This window comes from Ascaphus truei, chromosome 1 (genome assembly GCF_040206685.1).
Source record: "Ascaphus truei isolate aAscTru1 chromosome 1, aAscTru1.hap1, whole genome shotgun sequence".
Lineage (NCBI taxonomy): Eukaryota > Metazoa > Chordata > Amphibia > Anura > Ascaphidae > Ascaphus > Ascaphus truei.
In genome coordinates this window covers 224,342,262-224,363,272 of record NC_134483.1, presented here as the reverse complement: position 1 = coordinate 224,363,272, position 21,011 = coordinate 224,342,262, and the positions used below count along the sequence as shown (strand labels likewise).

Sequence of the window (21,011 nt, the reverse complement as noted above, 5' to 3'; positions counted from 1 at the left end):
GGAAAAAAAAAAAAGCTTCCTTTGTGCTTCTGAATAGTAAATGGCACATGAAGCAGTGTTTCACGTGTAGAGTCTTTTCACTAAGTTGCTGAGTAAGTCGAGCTAGCTCCACCTACAATGATGTAAGTACTAGCACTAACAGTCGAAAACTCACAGGGGGTTCCTACAGGTCACATATTCTGTTAATAGGATCAGATTTTTCAGGCTTGTTCCTCGTGTCTTTTCTGCTAAAAAAAGACTCTGATCTACTGAAATATGCATCTTGAGTCACGTAGGGGGAGACTCATGAAGGTCCATTGTTGACTTGAATAGCAATGAACGCGGGATCCGTTAAACCCGCACCGGACCTTCACGAAACTGCTGCGACAGTGGTGCTACCCAGCAGCTGGCTTCACTCGCACCGCTAAAGCTGCGGCCCAGAACAGCAAACGTTGTGGGTTCTAATCCTGTTAAGACAGAACCCAGCACCCCATTCCTCACGAGGGGCCTTAGGCTGCGTTTATAGCAGGTGCGTCACGTGAGCGGTTCAGCCAATGAGGGCAAACCAGCCTGGTGACACATCCGTCACACCTCCCCAATCGCTGGAAGCTCAGTTCACCCATAACTCAGGCAACAGGCGCACGTGACGCCATGTGCTCCGTCGCGCGTTCGCCTACTATAATCTTAGCTTTAGACTGGTCAACTCAATATACAGTTGTGTGAAAAAGAAAGTACACCCTCTTTGAATTCTATGGTTTTTCATATCAGGACATATTAACAATAATCTGTTCCTTAGCAAGGTCTAAAAATTAGGTAAATACAACCTCAGATGAACAACAACACATGACATATTACACCGTGTCATGAATTATTTAACAAAAATAAAGCCAGAATGGAGAAGCTACGTGTGAAAAACTAAGTACACCCTTACTGCTTCCATAGGAATTAAGATGCTAAGTAGTAGACAGGTGATGCTAATCAAATTCGCTTGATTAATTGATCATCAGCAAGTGTGACCACCTCTATAAAAGCCGACGTTTTATCAGTTTGCTGGTCTGGAGCATTCAGGTGTGTGTTAACACAATGCCAAGGAGGAAAGACATCAGCGATGATCTTAGAGAAGCAATTGTTGTTGCCCATCAATCTGGGAAGGGTTATAAGGCCATTTCCAAACAATTTAAAGTCCATCATTCTACAGTGAGAAAGATTATTCAAAAGTGGAAAACATTCAAGACAGTTGCCAATCTTCGCAGGAGTGGACGTCCCAGCAAATTCACCTGAAGGTCAGACCGTGCAATGCTCGGAGAAATTGCAAAAAAAACAAGAGTTACATCTCAGACTCTACAGGCCTTAGTTAGCATGTTACATGTTAAAGTTCATGACAGTACAATTAGAAAAAGACTGAACAAGTATGGTTTGTTTGGAAGGGTTGCCAGGAGAAAGCCTCTTCTCTCTAAAAAGAACATAGCAGTACGGCTTAGGTTTGCAAAGTTGCATCTGAACAAACCACAAGACGTCTGGAACAATGCCCTTACGACAGACAAGACCAAAGTGGAGATGTTTGGCCATAATGCATAGCGCCACGTTTGGCGAAAACCAAACACAGCATATCAGCACAAACACCTCATACCAACTGTCAAGCACCCTGGTGGAGGGGTGCTGATTTGGGCTTGTTTTGCAGCCACAGGACCTGGTAACCTTGCAGTCATTGAGTCGACCATGAACTCCTCTGTATAACAAAGTATTCTAGAGTCAAATGTGAGGCCATTTGTCCGACAGCTAAAGCTTGGCCAAAATTGGGTCATGCAATCTACAATAGAATGGCTGAAAAAGAAAAGAATCAAGGTTTTGCAATGGCACAGTCCTCAACCCGATTGCTGTGGCTGGACCTTAAGAGAGCTGTGCATAAACAAATGCACACAAACCTCAATGAACTGAAACAACGTTGTAAAGAAGAGTGAGCCAAAATTCCTCCACAACGATGTGACTGATAGTCACACAGAAAACGATTAGTTGAAGTTATTGCTGCTAAAGGTGGTTCTACAAGCTATTGAATCATAAGGTGTACTTAGTTTTTCACACATGGCTTCTCCATTTTGGCTTTATCTTTGTTAAATAAATCATGACAGTGTAATATGTCATGTTTTGTTGTTAATCTGAGGTTGTATTTACCTAATTTTTAGACCTGCTAAGGAACAGATGATTGTTATGTCCTGATATGTAAAAACATAGAATTCAAAGAGGGTGTACTTTCTTTTTCACACCACTTTAGTTCTTATGGAAATCTTTTTAGGTGTGGGATGGGAGTCATTTAAATATACTTATATTACTGCATATACCATTAGCACCCAGGCACCTCAGGTGTGCTCCTATCTGAGCCCAGGTGTCTCTCCCTACTGTATGTTATTTGGAAAGAGGTTTGCGGGGAGATATAATATATATATATATATATATATATATACAGTGCTCGACAAACCCGGTCGCCAACTCGCCAGCTGCGATCGGATATTGGCTCGTGGCCAGTAACCTTTCCCCTGCTCTGCAAAAAAAAAATCCCCTGTTCGGAAAAAAAAAATTGAAAAAAAAAAAATCGTAGCTGATTGGCTGTGACGTGAGATGGAGATGCCAGGACTTCAAACCGCCCTTTCTGCATGGGTAAGTAATGGGGGGGGAGGGGTTGAGTGAGTGCGTTCGTGCGCATCTGCTGCTGCTCCTCCTCCTCCTCCTCCTCATATCCTGCTGTATAATTGTGTCAGCTCCTATAATTTACAATTTACTGATCCGGTCATGGAGGAGTTTGGACAGATGCTTCAGGTGGGTGGAATTTAATGCACTTTAAATATTTATATACTGTATACACTAATACATCCTTCCCCCTCTCTCCGGTGCTCCCGCTGCCCGCGCGGGTCTGAACATACTGTAAAAGCCGGGGTGTTTTCCTCCCCCCCCTCCTGTGTTCCCGCTGCCCGCGCGGGTCTGAATATACTGAGGTAGCCGGGGTGTTTCTTCCCTCCCTTCCGGTGTTCCCGCTGCCCGCGCGGGCCTAAATATACTGAGGTAGCCGGGGTGTTTCTTCCCTCCGCGCGGGTCTGAATATACTGAGGTAGCCGGGGTGTTTCTTCCCCTCCCCTCCTGTGTTCCCGCTGCCCGCGCGGGTCTGAATATAATGAGGTAGCCGGGGTGTTTCTTCCCCACCCCTCCCCTCCCCTCCTGTGTTCCCGCTGCACGCGCGGGTCAAATGCTATAGTAGCCGGGTTGTTTCTTCCCCACCCCTCCCCTCCTGTGTTCCCGCTGCACGCGCGGGTCAAATGCTATAGTAGCCGGGTTGTTTCTTCCCCACCCCTCCCCTCCTGTGTTCCCGCTGCCCGCGCGGGTCTGAATATACTGAGGTGGCTGGGGTGTTACTTCCCTCCCTCCCCTCCTGTGTTCCCGCTGCCCGCGCGGGTCTGAAGATATTGCAGTTGCCGGTGATTCTCTCCCCTCGGTGCTCGCGCGGGGCGGGAGGAAGTAGTGTGTGTGTGGTGTGTGTGTGTATGAGAGAGAGATCGAGAGTGTGTGTGTATGGGAGAGAGAGTTTGTGTGTGTGTGTGTGTATATGGGAGAGAGAGATTGTCTGTGTGTGTGTGTATGGGTATGAGATTGAGAGTGTGTGTGTGTGTGTGTGTGTGTGTGTGTTTGTGTGTGTGTGTGTATGGGAGAGAGAGAATGTGTGTGTGCAGGACACCAGAGGTAACCCCCCAGTCAGTCACCCCCCCCTCCACCAGTCAGTCATCCCACCCCCCCACTCAGTCAGTCACCCCCCACCCAGTTACCCAGTCAGTCACCCCCCCTCCCCCCACACAGTCACCCATTCAGTCAAAAGTCCCCCAGTCAGTCATAGTGTCAGTCATACCAGCCCCCCACCCAGTCAGTCATCCCACCCCCCCCACATAGTCACCAAGTCAGTCATCCCACCCCCCACCCAGTCACCAAGTCAGTCATCCCACCCCCCCACCCAGTCACCAAGTCAGTCATCCCACCCCCCCACCCAGTCACCAAGTCAGTCATCCCACCCCCCACCAAGTCAGTCATCCCACCCCCCCACCCAGTCACCAAGTCAGTCATCCCACCCCCCCACCCAGTCACCAAGTCAGTCATCCCACCCCCCTACCCAGTCACCAAGTCAGTCATCCCACCCCCCCACCCAGTCACCAAGTCAGTCATCCCACCCCCCCACCCAGTCACCAAGTCAGTCATCCCACCCCCCCCACCCAGTCACCAAGTCAGTCATCCCACCCCCCCCCCACCCAGTCACCAAGTCAGTCATCCCACCCCCCCCACCCAGTCACCAAGTCAGTCATCCTACCCCCCCACCCCGTCAGTTGCCCCCCCGTCTCTTCCCCTTCTCTGTCTCTCTCTCCCCCTTCTGTCTCTCCCCTCTCTGTCTCTCCCCTCTCTGTCTCTCCCCTCTCTGTCTCTCCCCTCTCTGTCTCTCCCCTCTCTGTCTCTTTGTCTCTCCCCTCTCTGTCTCTTTGTCTCTCCCCTCTCTGTCTCTTTGTCTCTCCCCTCTCTGTCTCTTTGTCTCTCCCCTCTCTGTCTCTTTGTCTCTCCCCTCTCTGTCTCTTTGTCTCTCCCCTCTCTGTCTCTTTGTCTCTCGCCTCTCTGTCTCCCTCTCGCCTCTCTGTCTCCCTCTCGCCTCTCTGTCTCCCTCTCGCCTCTCTGTCTCCCTCTCGCCTCTCTGTCTCCCTCTCGCCTCTCTGTCTCCCTCTCGCCTCTCTGTCTCCCTCTCGCCTCTCTGTCTCCCTCTCGCCTCTCTGTCTCCCTCTCGCCTCTCTGTCTCCCTCTCGCCTCTCTGTCTCCCTCTCCCCTCTCTGTCTCTCTCCCCTCTCTGTCTCTCTCCCCTCTCTGTCTCTCTCCCCTCTCTGTCTCTCTCCCCTCTCTGTCTCTCTCCCCTCTCTGTCTCTCTCCCCTCTCTGTCTCTCTCCCCTCTCTGTCTCTCTCTCTCCCCTCTCTGTCTCTCTCTCTCCCCTCTCTGTCTCTCTCTCTCCCCTCTCTGTCTCTCTCTCTCCCCTCTCTGTCTCTCTCTCTCCCCTCTCTGTCTCTCTCTCTCCCCTCTCTGTCTGTCTCTCTCCCCTCTCTGTCTGTCTCTCTCCCCTCTCTGTCTCTCTCCCCTCTCTGTCTCTCTCCCCTCTCTGTCTCTCTCCCCTCTCTGTCTCTCTCCCCTCTCTGTCTCTCTCCCCTCTCTGTCTCTGTCTCACACTCTCTCTGCCTCACACTCTCGATCTGGATATCTTACTTACCCTATATATCTTAACTGCCCTATACTATACTAACATAACTTATACTGCTTTCTTCCAGATCTGACTCACACGGTAGACATCGGAATCCCCCCTAACCCAGAAGACAGGTAGGGAACATCTCCCCTCCAATGTATAACATTGCGGGAATGAGGGTACCTGGGCATTGAGGGACTGCGGATCAGGTAAGATCCCAGGCGGGATTGCTGCTTTAGATTTGTGAAGCGGGGACGTCCAGACACTGGTTAATGGGTTCAGGAAACTAGTCATTCACATCTGGCTTTTTTTTCTAGATCCGACATTTATACACACACACATACACACACTCAATCTCTCACTCACACACACACACACACACACACACACACACACACACACACACACACACACACACACTAACACACTAACACACTAACACACGTAACAAGGACCAATTGTAGTATAATGTAATACTATAAATAAACTTATGTCAAAAACGAATGTTCTTACTAGGAATTTATTCAATTCATTTTATTTATGTATTATTTTAAAAGCGGGGGCGGGACTAGGGGCGGGACTAGGGGCGGAACTAGGTGGCGAGTAGATTTTTTGGTTCGGCGAGTAGATTTTTGGGTGATTTGTCAAGCACTGTATATATATATAAAAACATACAATACCGTTCGCACAGGAATCAGCAGACAGCACTCTGGTTTGTGAAAAATAAACATATATTGTAGAAAAAATTACACAAATCACCAACATTTCGGACCCACAAATGGGCCCTTCCTCAGGGTAGTGCAGTGAAGGAATGAAATGCCCATACTAATATACCCCCTCCCCCAGGTGCACGTGTGTAGATTATCAAAACCAAACAATCACCATAATTAAAATCAAAGCCCAATTACCGGTCAAACTGAATAACTTAACAGCACCAGTTAGTAGACGCCGCCATTTTGAATCTGTCCGGTCGCCATCTTGATAATGGAGACCTTAATGCACATGTGCAGTGTATATACATCCGGGGGAAAGGTCCCCTTAGGCTGTGCATGTAAAGAAAAAGCCTGCACTTGAAGTCAGATGGCAGCCATCTTTGAAACTCTGCACATGTGCAGACTGACTAGTGCTGAAAAAAAATAAAAATGCAAAACGGTTCACTGTCTATCTGATATTACTGGGACCTTGTGTTACTAAGCAATAGGTCCCACTGCTAATGTGGTTATGCACATGAAGGGACCTGCATGAGCATGATATGACTGCTGATGCTCTCTCCTTGGATACTGCAAAATAATAATAAATGGCTAATATGAAAATAAAATAACCAACAAAGCAGAACAGTGTCAGTCAGACATAAGGTAAAAAAAAAGGCAAACAACAAAAAACTGAAGTGTCAGTGTGTGGGGGGACAATGCAGCATACATTCAAAATGACAATGTGACACCAGGATAAATAAAACAATATGTGATGTCAGTGTTAATAATACATATGAAATGTTTCAACACAGTAGTGGCTAATACAGAGCCACTGATCAGCACATGTAAATCACAGTAGCGTGCCAACTGTCTCTAAATTGGCAATAATCTGTCCAGATTCCATCATATCCTGGAAATACTGTATATGTCTTCTCTAGGTATCCACCCCTCAAGGTTCAGGATTGTCCTTGAGCCTTGTATTATAACTGGAGCTTAGTGATCATATAGATACTGTGAGTCCAGCGGGTATGGGTCATTCCTTCTGGCTGCCCATAGATGTGGAAAAAAGGTTAGACAATGTGAAACCTAACATCATATAGAACAACAACATCAAGTAATGTCCTGTAACCAGGCAAACGCCATAGAGGCTTTATGGCATCAATGCTGTGGAGACCCTATATCCGGCACTGCAGCTGTTCCCAGGGAATCCCAAATAAGTACTGCAAACGGCAACAGCATAGGTCTGTAGTGTAATATCTTTGTCCTGTTTGCACCAGTAAGGGTCTGCTGTGGGCCTTATTCAGTTCCTGTTTGTCAGCAGTACTTATCCTCTGATGCGGACCAGTTGGTTGCATTATAAGAAGCAACTCAGTTTCAGATCCTCATTAAGACCTCTCGGTCTAAGCGTGTTGAGACTATGGATCGTCCTGGCTTCTAGCTGAAGCAGTATTTTGCCTCGGTCCCCACCTCTCATTGGAACGTGTGCCTGCAAAATCGGCATGAAGCGTAATGTGGAAAGTCCATGTTGTTGCTCTTTGAAGTGTCTGGCTGGTTGAAGTTTCAGATCTTCTGTATTCATTGTGTCAGCCAGGGCTTTGCGTATAGTTGAACGATGCAGGCTCAGCCTTTCCTTGAGCATACGTATGGTCTTCCCTACATAATATAAACCGCAGTGTCATTTAATGATGTATACCACGTATCGTGACTCGCAGTTCATGTAATCTTTGATCTTGATCTTATTTCCATTCTGTGGATGAGTGTAGGTATTGCCCAGTATGAGGTATTGGCAATTGATGCATCCATGGCATTTATAGACACCCACAGGTCTTTCCAACCACGTTGTCTTGGCTGCATATTTAGTGGTTGGATCAGCTTGAGTGAGAATGTCTCCCAGATTACGGCCCCGTCTGTAGCAGAACCGTGGCGGGTTAATAAAGTTCACTCCAACTGTACGATCATGTTGTAAAACGTGGTAATGAATGTTACTGTATGTTATTTGGAAAGAGGTTTCCGGGGAGAGAGATAGAGAGAGAGAGATATAGAGAGAGAGATATAGAGATATAGAGAGAAAGAGAGATAGAGAGAGATAGAGAGAGATAGAGAGAGATAGAGAGAGATAGAGAGATAGAGAGATAGAGAAAACTTGAGTCTCTAGTAACATCTCTCTCTCTCATGAAGGTGTAATAATGTATGCATTTCTTTAGAAGGCTACACTGCAGGTACCCTGCAGAAACAAACGATTACCTCATTTACTAATGAGCCATGATAAAGCATGGAAAGCTGTATGCATATGGGTTCTTAGCCACTGCTCCACAAAGCAGCACAATCTGTTAACAGAATGCATTAAACACCTAATTTAATTAAATCTGCAAGAATAGAAAAACCTATTGCGAGCACTTTGTTTGATTACAGATGCAAGCGGAAAGAAACAGACCTATTGATCCGAGCAACTCCTTTTTCTCCACTACCCTACTGATTTGTTTAAAAAGAAATGATTTAATTCCCCATTCTTCCTTTTGAAGAGTACAAACAAACACTTGGTTTTCAGCTAGGACAGAGTGGACATTATTAAACTAATAAAAGAAAGATTCCAAAAACCTTATACAGAATTGAAAAAGCTGCGGAAAATGCACATTTTACAATTTTGGTTTTAATTTTTGTACCATCTTAAATATACCAACGTGGTTATTATGTTCTCCTGTGATTGGAGCTGCTTAGTAAGATGTTATAAAATACACAGGGAAAGTAGTGAGAGGAATACTGAGGATTTGCTGTTGAACACAATAGGAGACAGATTACTGTACTCCTCTCAAGAAGCATTCAGAAAAGTTTCCATGTGCAATCTTGCTCAATGGAGGCAGCATCTGTGCAAATAGCAGGTCGCAGTCCTGCAGTTTTTAACTTGAAATCAGGTCCGACCTACAGCTTTCCGGGGCCTCAGGACTTTCATGATCTACCGCTGAAATGTTAATGAGGCTTTAGTAAATCGGAACTTATTAGCGAGTGGCTAAAATGTTTCGCCAAGCAGGTTTTTTTCTTACCACTGTGGGAGAGGGGGCGGTAGGCGGGCAAGAACTTTTAAATCTGCTGCAATAGTAACCAAATATGTGTTGCGTGTTATGCAGAGCATGCAGCGTCGCTGACCCAACTATAGTAAATAATGCGCAGGGTGAGGAGGTACGTATTTTCATAGCACCCCCACATAGTAATATCTTTCACTTAGCGACAACTTTCTCCATTTACATTTACACCTACTAAATTCTGTTTATAATGTTAGTCTGTCCACAGCCAAGAACGCACCCAACTACGCAAATCATTGCAGGGCCTGTAGAGTAGGCCGAACATTTGTAAATACCCCCCTAAGTATCTGCTCCTAAGTTAAAAATCAGGGTGTCACGTAGTTAATAAAGGTACAGTACCAACATTCAATTCTACTGGAAGTATAGAAACCTTCAATTGTGATGTATTGGAACCTTGTACTGTATATATTCTATATAGCCAGAAACGTGTGGGAATCTGGTGTATATTCTGTATCAGTACATCCAGGGTAGGAAGGGAGCGATAAATCAGGAACACCCCAAAAAAAGATTTGGTGGCTGCTTTTCACACTGCTTTTCACTTGATTGATTTCTACTCTCACTATTACTAAGACTGTTTTGTATATTCTGTATCAGCCATGCAAATGTTGTATTGGAATCAAACAGCATGTGGCTGATAAAAGTACACCTCGCTACAGAACAAAATAACTACGTCAGGGAAGAAGAAATATTTACATTTATGACTAATAAACAAAGCTCTACTCCTAAACACTAAAGCTACATCCCTCTCACTAACGCATATTTATTTATTTATAAAATATTTTACCAGGAAGTAATACATTGAGAGTTACCTCTCGTTTTCAAGTATGTCCTGGGCACAGAGTAAAACAAATAATACATGGTTACAAGTATAGTTACATAAATGAACAAGGTATACATTATATACAAGACATTGCGTGCACAGTTAAAGAAAATATATATTATGAGCGTATGAAACAGTTACAGACCAGATTAAAGTGTGAGACAGCCTTAGATTTGAAAGAACTTAAGCTGGTGGTGGATATGAGAGTTTCCGGTAGGTAGTTCCAGTTTTGGGGTGCACGGAAGGAGAAGGAGGAACGTCCGGATACTTTGTTGAGCCTTGGGACCATGAACAGTCTTTTGGAGTCTTATCTCAGGTGATAGGTGCTGCATGTGGTAGGGGTGAGGAGCTTGTTCAGGTAGCTGGGTAGCTTGCCCAGAAAGTATTTGAGGGTGAGACAGGAAAGGTGTACTTTGCGCCTAGACTCTAGTGATGACCAATCTAGTTCTTTGAGCATTTCGCAGTGATGTGTGTTGTAGTTGCATTGGAGAACAAAACGACAAATTGAATTGTAGAGGGTGTCAAGTTTGCTAAGGTGGGTTTGAGGAGCCGAGCCATATACTATGTCTCCATAGTCAATAATTGGCATTAGCATCTGCTGTGCAATACGCTTTCTGACCAGGAGACCTAGGGAGGATTTGTTCCTGTAAAGTACCCCTATTTTGGCATAGGTCTTGGTTGTCAGCATATTACTTACTGTCTCACACTATTCAATTACAGTAACTGTAACCATTCCAATCCCAGCAGTCTTAACACCCAGAGCTTCTCCTCATTAATATTTGTGATGTTATACAGAACATGTCACCCCTCTAACATCTATATTCAGTATATTCTATAACAAATATATATACTGTGTTACATATATTTATTCATTCTATTACAATCTCATTCATATTCTCTTGTGACTTTACAACTATTCTGCTGGAATTCCGTAGCTATTCTATTTCAACCAAAATATCCATTCTATTAGGACCCTGCATATACTCTACAACAGTGTGTTATTAATATTATAATTAATATTTTATTAGAATTCCACATCTGCTCAACTATCCCCATATACACAATCTATTATAATCCCTCACATGTGCTCAGTGAGCTTTTTGTAGTAAAAGAGATGCTAGTGAAAAATAATTTCATATCTAAACCTCAAAGGATAATTCAGCTTTAAACAAGTAAATGTGGTAAGAAAAGCATACAGGCATACCCCACATTAACGTACGCAATGGGTCCAGAGCATGTACGTAAAGCGAAAATGTACTTAAAGTGAAGCACTACCTTTTTTCCCCACTTATCGATGCTTGGGTACAGGTAGGGAGCCGGTATTGCTGTTCAGGACGTGCTGACAGGCACATGCGCGAGCTGCTGTTTGCCTATTGGGTGAGGGGGAATCAGCGCGTCACTACTACGGCAGTCTGTAGGAAAGAATAAGTGTCCGTACGTGTGAAGCGAGCATACGGACACAGGGGTATGGTGCTGTTGAAAATATGTCCTTACTTGCGAGTGTACTTAAAGTGAGTGTCCTTAAACCGGGGTATGCCTGTACATCTACTCTCAGATAGTCCACACCAATTCTTAATAATTTCATATCCCTCTGTAGAGTTGATTATTGATTCCGAAGGGGGAAAAAACCTGCTAGGATTTTGATCCTGTGAGTCCATCCGCACAGATAGCACTGCATAGGATAACATATCCTCACATACACCTTTTCTTGGATTCCCTTACATATTGAATTACAATCACATGAGCATTCTGTTGGAATGATCTTTAATAAATATGCACCACAATCCCAAACTATGAGGCAAAGCAAGGCAAGCGTACTGTACGTTCCAGTTTGTTTTGTTTAGGTGCTATCCGATGTATGAGAATGCAGGACTAGGAGCACAGCGAGAGAAACTCAGTCTACCTGAATTAAGTCTTTCTTCACCCCAGGCTAAACATGCTCATTTCCCCTTATTGTGACCAGTAATCTCTGTATAGCAAGATGTAAAGTGATACCAAAATGTATTTTGTGGCATGGATTAAGAAATAAACATTAAATTATTTAGTACATTACTAACGCATGATTTTACGATGCTTCTCAGGTTGAAAGACAGGATCTTTCAGATGGAAGCTACAACTCTCAACCTGCACTTCTAATCACTATAATACATTATTCACTGGTACAACACCCAAGGCATTTTCAGTCACCACTAAAGTGTATAATATATATATATATATATATATATACACACACGCACAAATATGTGGACACACACACACACACACACACCAAATAATGGTTCTGAATTCAGCCAGTAGGGGAATTGTAAAAAGAATGGAAACCTCAGCTTTGAACATTATACTGTCAACAACCAAACTGATGAACATGTGAGACAAAAAAACAAAGATGAAATGAATGCAATATAGCAACAAGCCAATGTCAGGTTATGTTTTGAGGCATTGATTGGTTCTGGAAAGACTTATGGGGAAAATGATTATCCGCAATCTTTTAATAGGATGTATCAAAGTTTGCATCTCTAAGTACAATTGTTATCCACTTTCCTTTGCATTGACTAATTCTGGCATTACCTCCGCGCCTACAGATTAGCTTGAAACCGAACAGAGTATTTTACATCTCCGCAGACCCCGAGTATATTCCACCTTACTCTATTCAGGGTCAGAGAGGACCCAAGGGCGTACATTGTCATGTTCCATATATTTCTTCACAGCAGGTAAACTCCACTGTTGTCCTACAGAGGAAATGAAGCAAACGGGAGGTGAGAGTGATATGTTGGGATAGCTTTCAGTGCCAAGGTCTAAATGACCTGCTTTACTTCAGACAATCACAACAATCTGTCTGCTGGGTAGCACAGATCAAGATTACTGTAGCATGCTGCAATGAAACAGCCGGCATTCAGGCAGCAAATTAATTAATGGCAGCAGCCGAGCAATCAATATTTCTGGCATGGACAGTGCACGTTAGAAGAAGAAGCAGCAGTCCATGCTATGTGCGTTTTTAAAAAAAAGTTTTACTGCTGAACAGCTCTGGTAGGCAAAACGCATCTGTCACGTCTTTTTTTTTCTGCAGCGTCATTTACTTTAGATTAAAATTGAGCTTTTAAATAGTGAGAGCAGCATGATTTGTATTCAGTTTATTACACTGGCTCACAGTCAGGACAGAAGGACCTCTTTAGCTGTGCTGGGCCTTTACCCACCTGTAGCTCTTGCTGTGAGCAAACATGACTGAGGTGACAACGACTTTGTTGTCTAGGACTCTAGGACTACAAAAATCCCCAAGTTGCACATACAGTTTACTGGCAGCTATTCCCTGCCTGGAAGATTTTACAATCTCATTTCTTGGGGCCTGTAACAGGGTGGATCCCCTGTGACATAGTGAGACAGGGGAAACCGGTTTACAGAGCCCCAGCCAGAACTGAGGAGGTTAACTCCAAAGCAGGCCAGTTTGATTAGTCTCATCAGCTGTCTCGTTTGGGGTATACAATTGTCCCAGGCCCGGTGGCTGCGGGGGGGGGTGCGTCCAGGTGCCAGGCCTCAAGTTGCTGCCCCAAACCCCAGCTCCTGGCTCTCCCCAGCTGCTGCCGCGTCCCACGCCGGGCCGCGCTCTCTCTCCAACTGGTGCACACACACTGACTGACCACCCCAGACCCCCACACACACTGACTGACCACCCCAGACCCCCACACACACTGACTGACCACCCCAGACCCCCACACACACTGACTGACCACCCCAGACCCCCACACACACTGACTGACCACCCCAGACCCCCACACACACTGACTGACCACCCCAGACCCCCACACACACTGACTGACCACCCCAGACCCCCACACACACTGACTGACCACCCCAGACCCCCACACACACTGACTGACCACCCCAGACCCCCACACACACTGACTGACCACCCCAGACCCCCACACACACTGACTGACCACCCCAGACCCCCACACACACTGACTGACCACCCCAGACCCCCACACACACTGACTGACCACCCCAGACCCCCACACACACTGACTGACCACCCCAGACCCCCACACACACTGACTGACCACCCCAGACCCCCACACACACACTGACTGACCACCCCAGACCCCCACACACACTGACTGACCACCCCAGAGACCCACACTGACTGACCACCCCAGAGACCCACACACACTGACTGACCCCCCCAGAGACCCACACACACTGACTGACCCCCCCAGACCCCCACACACACTGACTGACCCCCCCAGACCCACACGCGCACTCTCAGTCGCACGCGCACTCTCAGTCGCACGCGCACTCTCAGTCGCACGCGCACTCTCAGTCGCACGCACACTCTCAGTCGCACGCACACTCTCAGTCGCACGCACACTCTCAGTCGCACGCACACTCTCAGTCGCACGCACACTCTCAGTCACACGCACACTCTCAGTCACACGCACACTCTCAGTCACACGCGCACTCTCAGTCACACGCGCACTCTCAGTCACACGCGCACTCTCAGTCACACGCGCACTCTGTCACACTCGCACTCTCAGTCACACGCGCACTCTCAGTCACACGCACACTCTCACGCACACGCACACTCTCACGCACATGCACACTCTCAGTCACACGCACACTGTCACACGAGGAATTCACACTTAGTGCAAATAGCTAATGCAGGGGATGTGTGCCGAGCACACGAATTATAAGTCAAATTTATTTGCGTTTTGTCAATGAGATTGTATTTTGATTTTTAATTAAAACATCACCAACACAAATACAATTTCTGTGACAAAAGTCAAAGAAGTTTCACTTACTATGCGCGTGCACAGCACACACAGCTTTTTTTATTTTTATTTTCAATTGCCTCTTTTTGATTAAGAAACATCTTTGCTGATTTCATACCTCTTGGTTAGTGTAGGGTGTTGTATATACTGTATGTAACCGATCCCACCAACCAATAGCCAAAGTAGGAAAATGTGGTAATAAAGAAACAATCCAACCTGCTAAAATATATATATATATGCAGATATTTTGTAAACTAATTATCTAAGCTGCTGATCGATTGGTTCTACCGTAATCAATCAGCAAAATCCTGTTTCCCATGGTTCACTTAAATGGCTGCCTTTCAGTTTCAAATCAATCATTCAGTCAGTGTAACTCAGCAGCTACAATGTATTCTTATATTACTAAGGTAACATTATGTATTGTTACAGTTTGCTGCTCAAACTGCTGGGAATATTGATAACAAATGATCACAAACAGGAAAGTGTTACAAAAATCTTGCACTGCTAGAGAGGTGGGGGGGCTAAAGCCTGCTATAGAAATCAAAAGATGCTCAGTATATTAAACCTCATTAAAAATGGCATTAAGAGTTGAATTTTACAATAAAAAAACGTGGCATTATCTAATACTACAGAACTGATTTATTGTACAAGATCACACACACAGAATATTGCTTGGCATGCTCCTTTAAGTGGTTTCCATGTGCCTGACTACACCAGCTATTCCAAGGAAACCCGGAGTACACTTTATTGTCTGTTGATTTAGGAGGTTAAAATGCTTGTCACCAGGCATGCCGTACTGGCCTAGCAGTGTTGCTAAAGCAACCCTACAATGCACGGCAGAACAGGCAGCAGACGAGTAAAGTCATTTATATTCAGACATCGCTCATAACTAGTGAAATATCTTCTGTTAAAGTGAAATCATTTGATAGTGTCACTTCTGGATTTGGAAAGATATACATGTAGGTGAGAATCGCCGTATGTAACAAGTTTACCTGCACACTGACACTGACCAATCAGAATTCACCATAGTCAAGCTCCCAGACACTTATCGCTTCGGGGTCACAAAACATTTAATTTTCAAACACTAAGCACTCTGATTGCCTCAGGCGGTTTTCATGGCATCAATGAACCTGTTTGGTCAACCTGCCTGTCTATCCAGCTCTCATAATGTCTATTTCAATCACAATTTATCTAACATTTTAATAAAAAATCCACACAAGCTTTTTAAACTGAAACCCTATGTGTTAAATGGATTATGCCCCTACTTCTTTTGTAATAAAAGGGTGTCTCGCTCACCTCCAGAAACATTACAGATGAGGAACTTCTCTCTTAAACATTGTCAGTCTTTGCGTTAACAAATTATTGTGGAAAAACTGTCCGACAGCTAAAGGCACTTTTGATGCATAAAATACAGCCTCTGGGACCCAGCAGTAACTTGTTAGCTTAAAATAAAAGCTAATATCATCTTAGAACAATGAGCAATAATTAGTTTACATAGCAAGACTGTCCTGGATATTACGACCATGAAAAGACAGGTTCCACTGGCCCGTGTTATTGTTGGTATTGCGTTATTTCAGCCTTACCCTCCTTCGCAGTCTGTCTCTCTCTTCCCGGATGGCACTCATGGTGGCCTTTGTCCTGTTGAGGTCTTCCTCTTTGCTGCACAGCATGGCAGTGAGGCTCTCGTTCTCTTCCCTGAGTCCTGCCAGCTCTTTCTCCCATCTTGACCGCTCCTCTGCAATGTTTGGGTACAACTCTCGCCCCAGCACTCCCTCTAGCTCCTCCACAGTCTGCCAAGGATATTAACAAACATAAATGGAGACGAGAGTTCTCAAACATATGGTGTAAAATTAAATTGGAGTACCCGCATTGATAAAAATATGTACAGTATAAATACTATACATGCCACACTTTTAAAAATACTGGATCTTTATGTAAAAATCATTGTTTAGTAATGATATAAGATGCAGCGACTGCAGGAGAAAGCTAAGGCTCCACAGACCATTACTGAAGTCTTCTGGGGGCCACAAGTGGACAAGAGACACCAGTTTGAAAACCAATGAATTAGGCCACTCAGAACACACAAAACATAACAATAGACAATTAATGAAATACACAGAACTAGAAATGGTTATTACAAATTGTGCTTTTGCTTCCTATTTTAATTTTATATGGAAAGGTACTACAGATATTAGAACACAAAAAAGTGGTAACCCGCACTCAATGATATAAAGACTACACACGAGTCAGGTAGCTATGGATCCTTTTTTTTTTTTAACTCAAAATGCACATAAAACAGATAAACTGATGCCTCAACACACACAAAAAGAGGAGCTCAGATCAAAACCGCATGAACAATGAGGTAAAGGAAAAAAGAACTAAAATGATACTTATCTTGGGCTCCAAGACACTGGTGAGAACAGAAAACATAATATGCAGGTAAGAGAGCGGGGTGACACAATGGTAGGCTAAATACGGCATATATTTATTTACAAATCACAGGCCCGTTCCCACAAGTTCTACGTAACCGTAGTATACATCCCTTAGAAAATAGCCTAATAGTCTAGTTACACTGTCACTACCAGCATGAATCAAGTGAAAAAAGAAGTCCCAGGCAGATCAGCAAGAGAGTTAAAATCAGCAGTATTAGAAACATCCATCAGGGGTGTAGCATGGAAGCATTGGTGCCCGAGTGCGGGTTACCGCTTTTTTGTTTTCGATATTTCCCTTTATGGAGTTAGAGGTCCCTATGGTTGCCTTGCACCATTTTATACCCACTCATCTCCACGTTGGAGTGCTGATTCCGACTATATTTTTGGTAGTTCAGATAATGATTATTTTTGGACCCTCGTTGTTAATCGGTGGATATTTGGACCAGATTTAGTAGGATCTTGTTATGGCACATCATGGTATAAACAACACTGATAGAAAATCACTGGCCTTGTCGCCTGTAAGGTAAAAATTTCGGCATGTCACCTTAATGGCAAGGTCACAGTGCTCACTGGCAGTAGTGAGCTGCTCAATGTGCCTGTCCACCTCAGCCACGGACAAGTTGCAGCTGCTCTTCTTTCTCCCACATACAACGTTCTCCAGGCCTGTCAGCACTCTCTGCAGCTCCGAGTTCAGGTCACTGCAGGTGTCTGTGCCAAGAATAGAGGGGAGAGGAAAGGACAGGTTGAGGTCATGGTGCAGAATGCAGAATTTTACTGTAGAGCAGGTCAGGCACATTCTTAAAATGTGTTTTTCAGAAAGACTCTGGAATGTACTCTATAAAAGATTTATAAACATAGTCACCACCTGTGTTTTTATTTTTCTCTCCTTAAAACACATATTACAGACTTGTCCACATTTAGCGGAAGTCATGATTTAATGGGGGGGGGGGGGGTTTGGGAAGCTGGAAAAGCTTATCCAACCCTAACTATGTCAGAGAGCTCAGCAGTTTTCAGAGCTTGCCCAAAATTACTCCGTACTTTCGGCATGCCTTAAATATTAATGAATTTAAAAAGTCTTATTAAAAACAGAAAATTATCTTCAAAAAAAAGTGCAATTTGCATCAGACAAAAGTCGAGGAGCTCTGACTTTGTTTTCCATAAGATCTGAAGAAAAAAAAAGGACAAGTACTTAGACAAGGCAAAATCTGACCTTAGGAGTCAGAGATTTGAACCCTTTCAATTGAGAAACCTTATCATTTTAAAGGCATTAACATTTTTATGTGGCAGTAAAAAAAATAATAATAATATTCACCGGCGTCAACTCCTAAAAAGTTGTAATTTCAGGTTATCAATGAATGGCTTTTGAATGGCTTACCAGAGTGAGGCTGATCCAGTGGCAATACTAAAAGGACAAAAAGTATGTATGCATATATGTATATCTTTATTTGTATAACGCCATCCATGTACAGTGTTTCACAGCAGTAATAGGACCAACAAAATAACATGAGACATTATGGGAATATGTGCTTCAAACATAAAGGTAAACATTAGGGAGATTAGTCCCTGTCCCAAAGAGCTTACAACCTAATTGGTATAAGTGTATGTATGAGCTTACTGAGGCAGTATGGTAAGGGAAGAGTACATTGGAGCTACTGAAATGCTTAAAGTGGTGAGTTTTGAGACGGGCCTGGAAACAGGTGAGAGAAGGTGCTTGGTAAATATTGAGAGGAAGGGCATTCCAAGGTGAGAAGCAGTGAGTGAGAAAGGTCGAGAGCAGGAGAGCAGCGATATAGCGAGAAATTAGGGATAATCATAAGGAGAGGCAGAGAAATAGATAGTGAGATTTGTGGGGGAGACAGGTGAGAGGCAGGACGGCATTGCGATGGGAGAGACTGAGGGCCTGCGTTTGAGCTCTAGCAGCTGCGTGACAGAGGAAAGGGTGTATCTTTGCAATGTTACATAGGAAAAATTGCCTCATTTAGTGTATGAATGAGCCAAATGTGACACCTAAGCAGCGTGCCTGTGATACTGGGTGTATGATATTGCTGCCAACAGTAATGAACCTGGAGGCAACAGAGCCAGGCTTTGGAGGAACTATGAGGAGCACTGTTTTTGATGTGGTAAGTTTGAGCCAGCAGAGGGCCATCCAGGGTGATATAGCGGAGAGACATTCAGAGACCTTTTATCTGGACAGCAGATTTAAGGTCTGGGGTTGAAAAGTACATTTCTACGTCGTTAACATAGAAGTGATACCTGGACCCAAAAGAAATTATAAGTTCACCTAGAAACAATGTGTAGATAGAAATGGATTACTACAGAGAAAAGGAAAAAGGAGAAAAGCAAAATTCTATGTACAGCGCTGTGTACACAGTCAGTGGGAGTAATATTATTATCATCAATACGCATTCTCTCAGGTGACAAGAGCTTCAGCACACAGGTTGCTTCTCTCCGTCTATCCTGTGTTACAGCTTGTGGTGGACACTACCTCTCTGGTGTTAGGGCCTCAACATAAAGTGCCTGACGCCTTTAATGAATTAAGTCCAAAGAGCGTTAAAATGCCATCTTGAAATCGAGCACAATACCGCTCCTTTTTCATGGCCCTTCAAGCAGAGAAGCGGCATACAACTCCAGCACTGAAGGGGTTAAACCACAGCACTAGCAAATTAATATAACGAGGTTACATACTTAATGATGTCTTTTAATGATTCTCACGTACAGTATAAAGCTAAACTACTGAAAACCGCAAATACGCAACTTAATTTTTTTTCCGGCTCTCTCAATCGTGTTCATTTGTCAGTGGTATTGGGGGGGACACAGGCTTATTTTTCAATGGATCTTTAGCTGATATAAGACATGCAAATGTCTCTCTGGGAAACTGATGATTCAGGAGACCAGCAATAAAGACAAACACTATTGGGAAGTTATCCCCGGCAGCAGGAACCGGCATTGGCTGCAGTGTGTGTATGTTAATATGTTACCATCCATGGCATAGTATGCATTGGCACAGTCAACGAAGATAAACCAAATGGTAATTATAAAGGAATTATACAACAAAAAGGTAGTAAAAAGGCACGACAATATTTCAAACTCAAATCCAAGGCACAATTGTTACACTGCACCAAGGTTTCCAGCGAGTGCTTTACAGACACTTTTGTTAAACGCTTTGGTTACATTTTGCTGACCGTTCTTTATTGCTGCACATTACTGTATATAGGGGGTCTATGTATTAAGTGAATGATCATTATTGAGCGATGATGGCTTCTGCACTTTAGTGAATGGGCAACATAGTGAGCTATTTATTGTTGCAATAACCTTGCACCAGAGTATCCTGGGCACACTGCAGATATTTTGACGTTAAAAAGGAGCAGTTCCACCTACGTTTTGTTTTTGTTAGCCATTTATTCTTTTTACAGGGCGGGAACTGGGAGTCCCCCTGAGCCAAACACTATTACCATTCTCTGCTCCGGGAACCCCAGTTCTAGAGATACTTACTGGTGAAGTTACCAGGTTTAAATCTCCCTCAGGAGAAACAAAATGGCGGCCAAATCACGGCTCAAAAGGATACTGCGATATCATTGGTTGTTGATTCCTATTGGGCAGCCATTTAAATGCCCTTTAAATACCAAGAAATAATACCGGTAACTTCACCAGGAAGTATCTGGGTAACCGAGGGGTCCCTGTGCGATTCAGCTCTGAAGGACCCGCCAGCTCTAATCCTGTAATAAAAGAAGGTTAGTTTAAGTGGATTGAGCCTTTAAGTATGGATGTGTGAATAACTACATTAAGTGCGGCACGCTTTAGCTTCCTCACTCTTTTTAAAGCAATTTCCCCCTGCTATATTAAGGACTCCAGTTTGTTCAGCCACACAGTTTGGTAAGAAGTACACTTTGGTCACTCAGTCTGACTCTGCTCTGGAAGCTGCCCTCTCCTATGGTGACCTTTCTTTCTCCTACACTCCGCGCCCTGATGGCAGGGGTGGAGGTGTGGGGCTCC

General features: G+C 44.3%; 1 protein-coding gene across 4 annotated transcripts in view; it reads right to left on the bottom strand.

Annotated features, from left to right (window-relative positions):
- The window catches only part of MCC (MCC regulator of Wnt signaling pathway), a 366,135-nt gene that overhangs the window by 61,115 nt on the left and 284,009 nt on the right, over positions 1 to 21,011 (bottom strand). For all 4 annotated transcript variants that reach the window (XM_075601563.1, XM_075601553.1, XM_075601572.1 and 1 more), the window contains 2 exons: positions 17,563 to 17,726; positions 16,170 to 16,376 (listed from right to left, as the gene is read on the bottom strand). In XM_075601563.1, the coding sequence (XP_075457678.1) occupies positions 16,170 to 16,376; positions 17,563 to 17,726 (371 nt within the window). The remainder of the gene's footprint in view (positions 1 to 16,169; positions 16,377 to 17,562; positions 17,727 to 21,011) is intronic.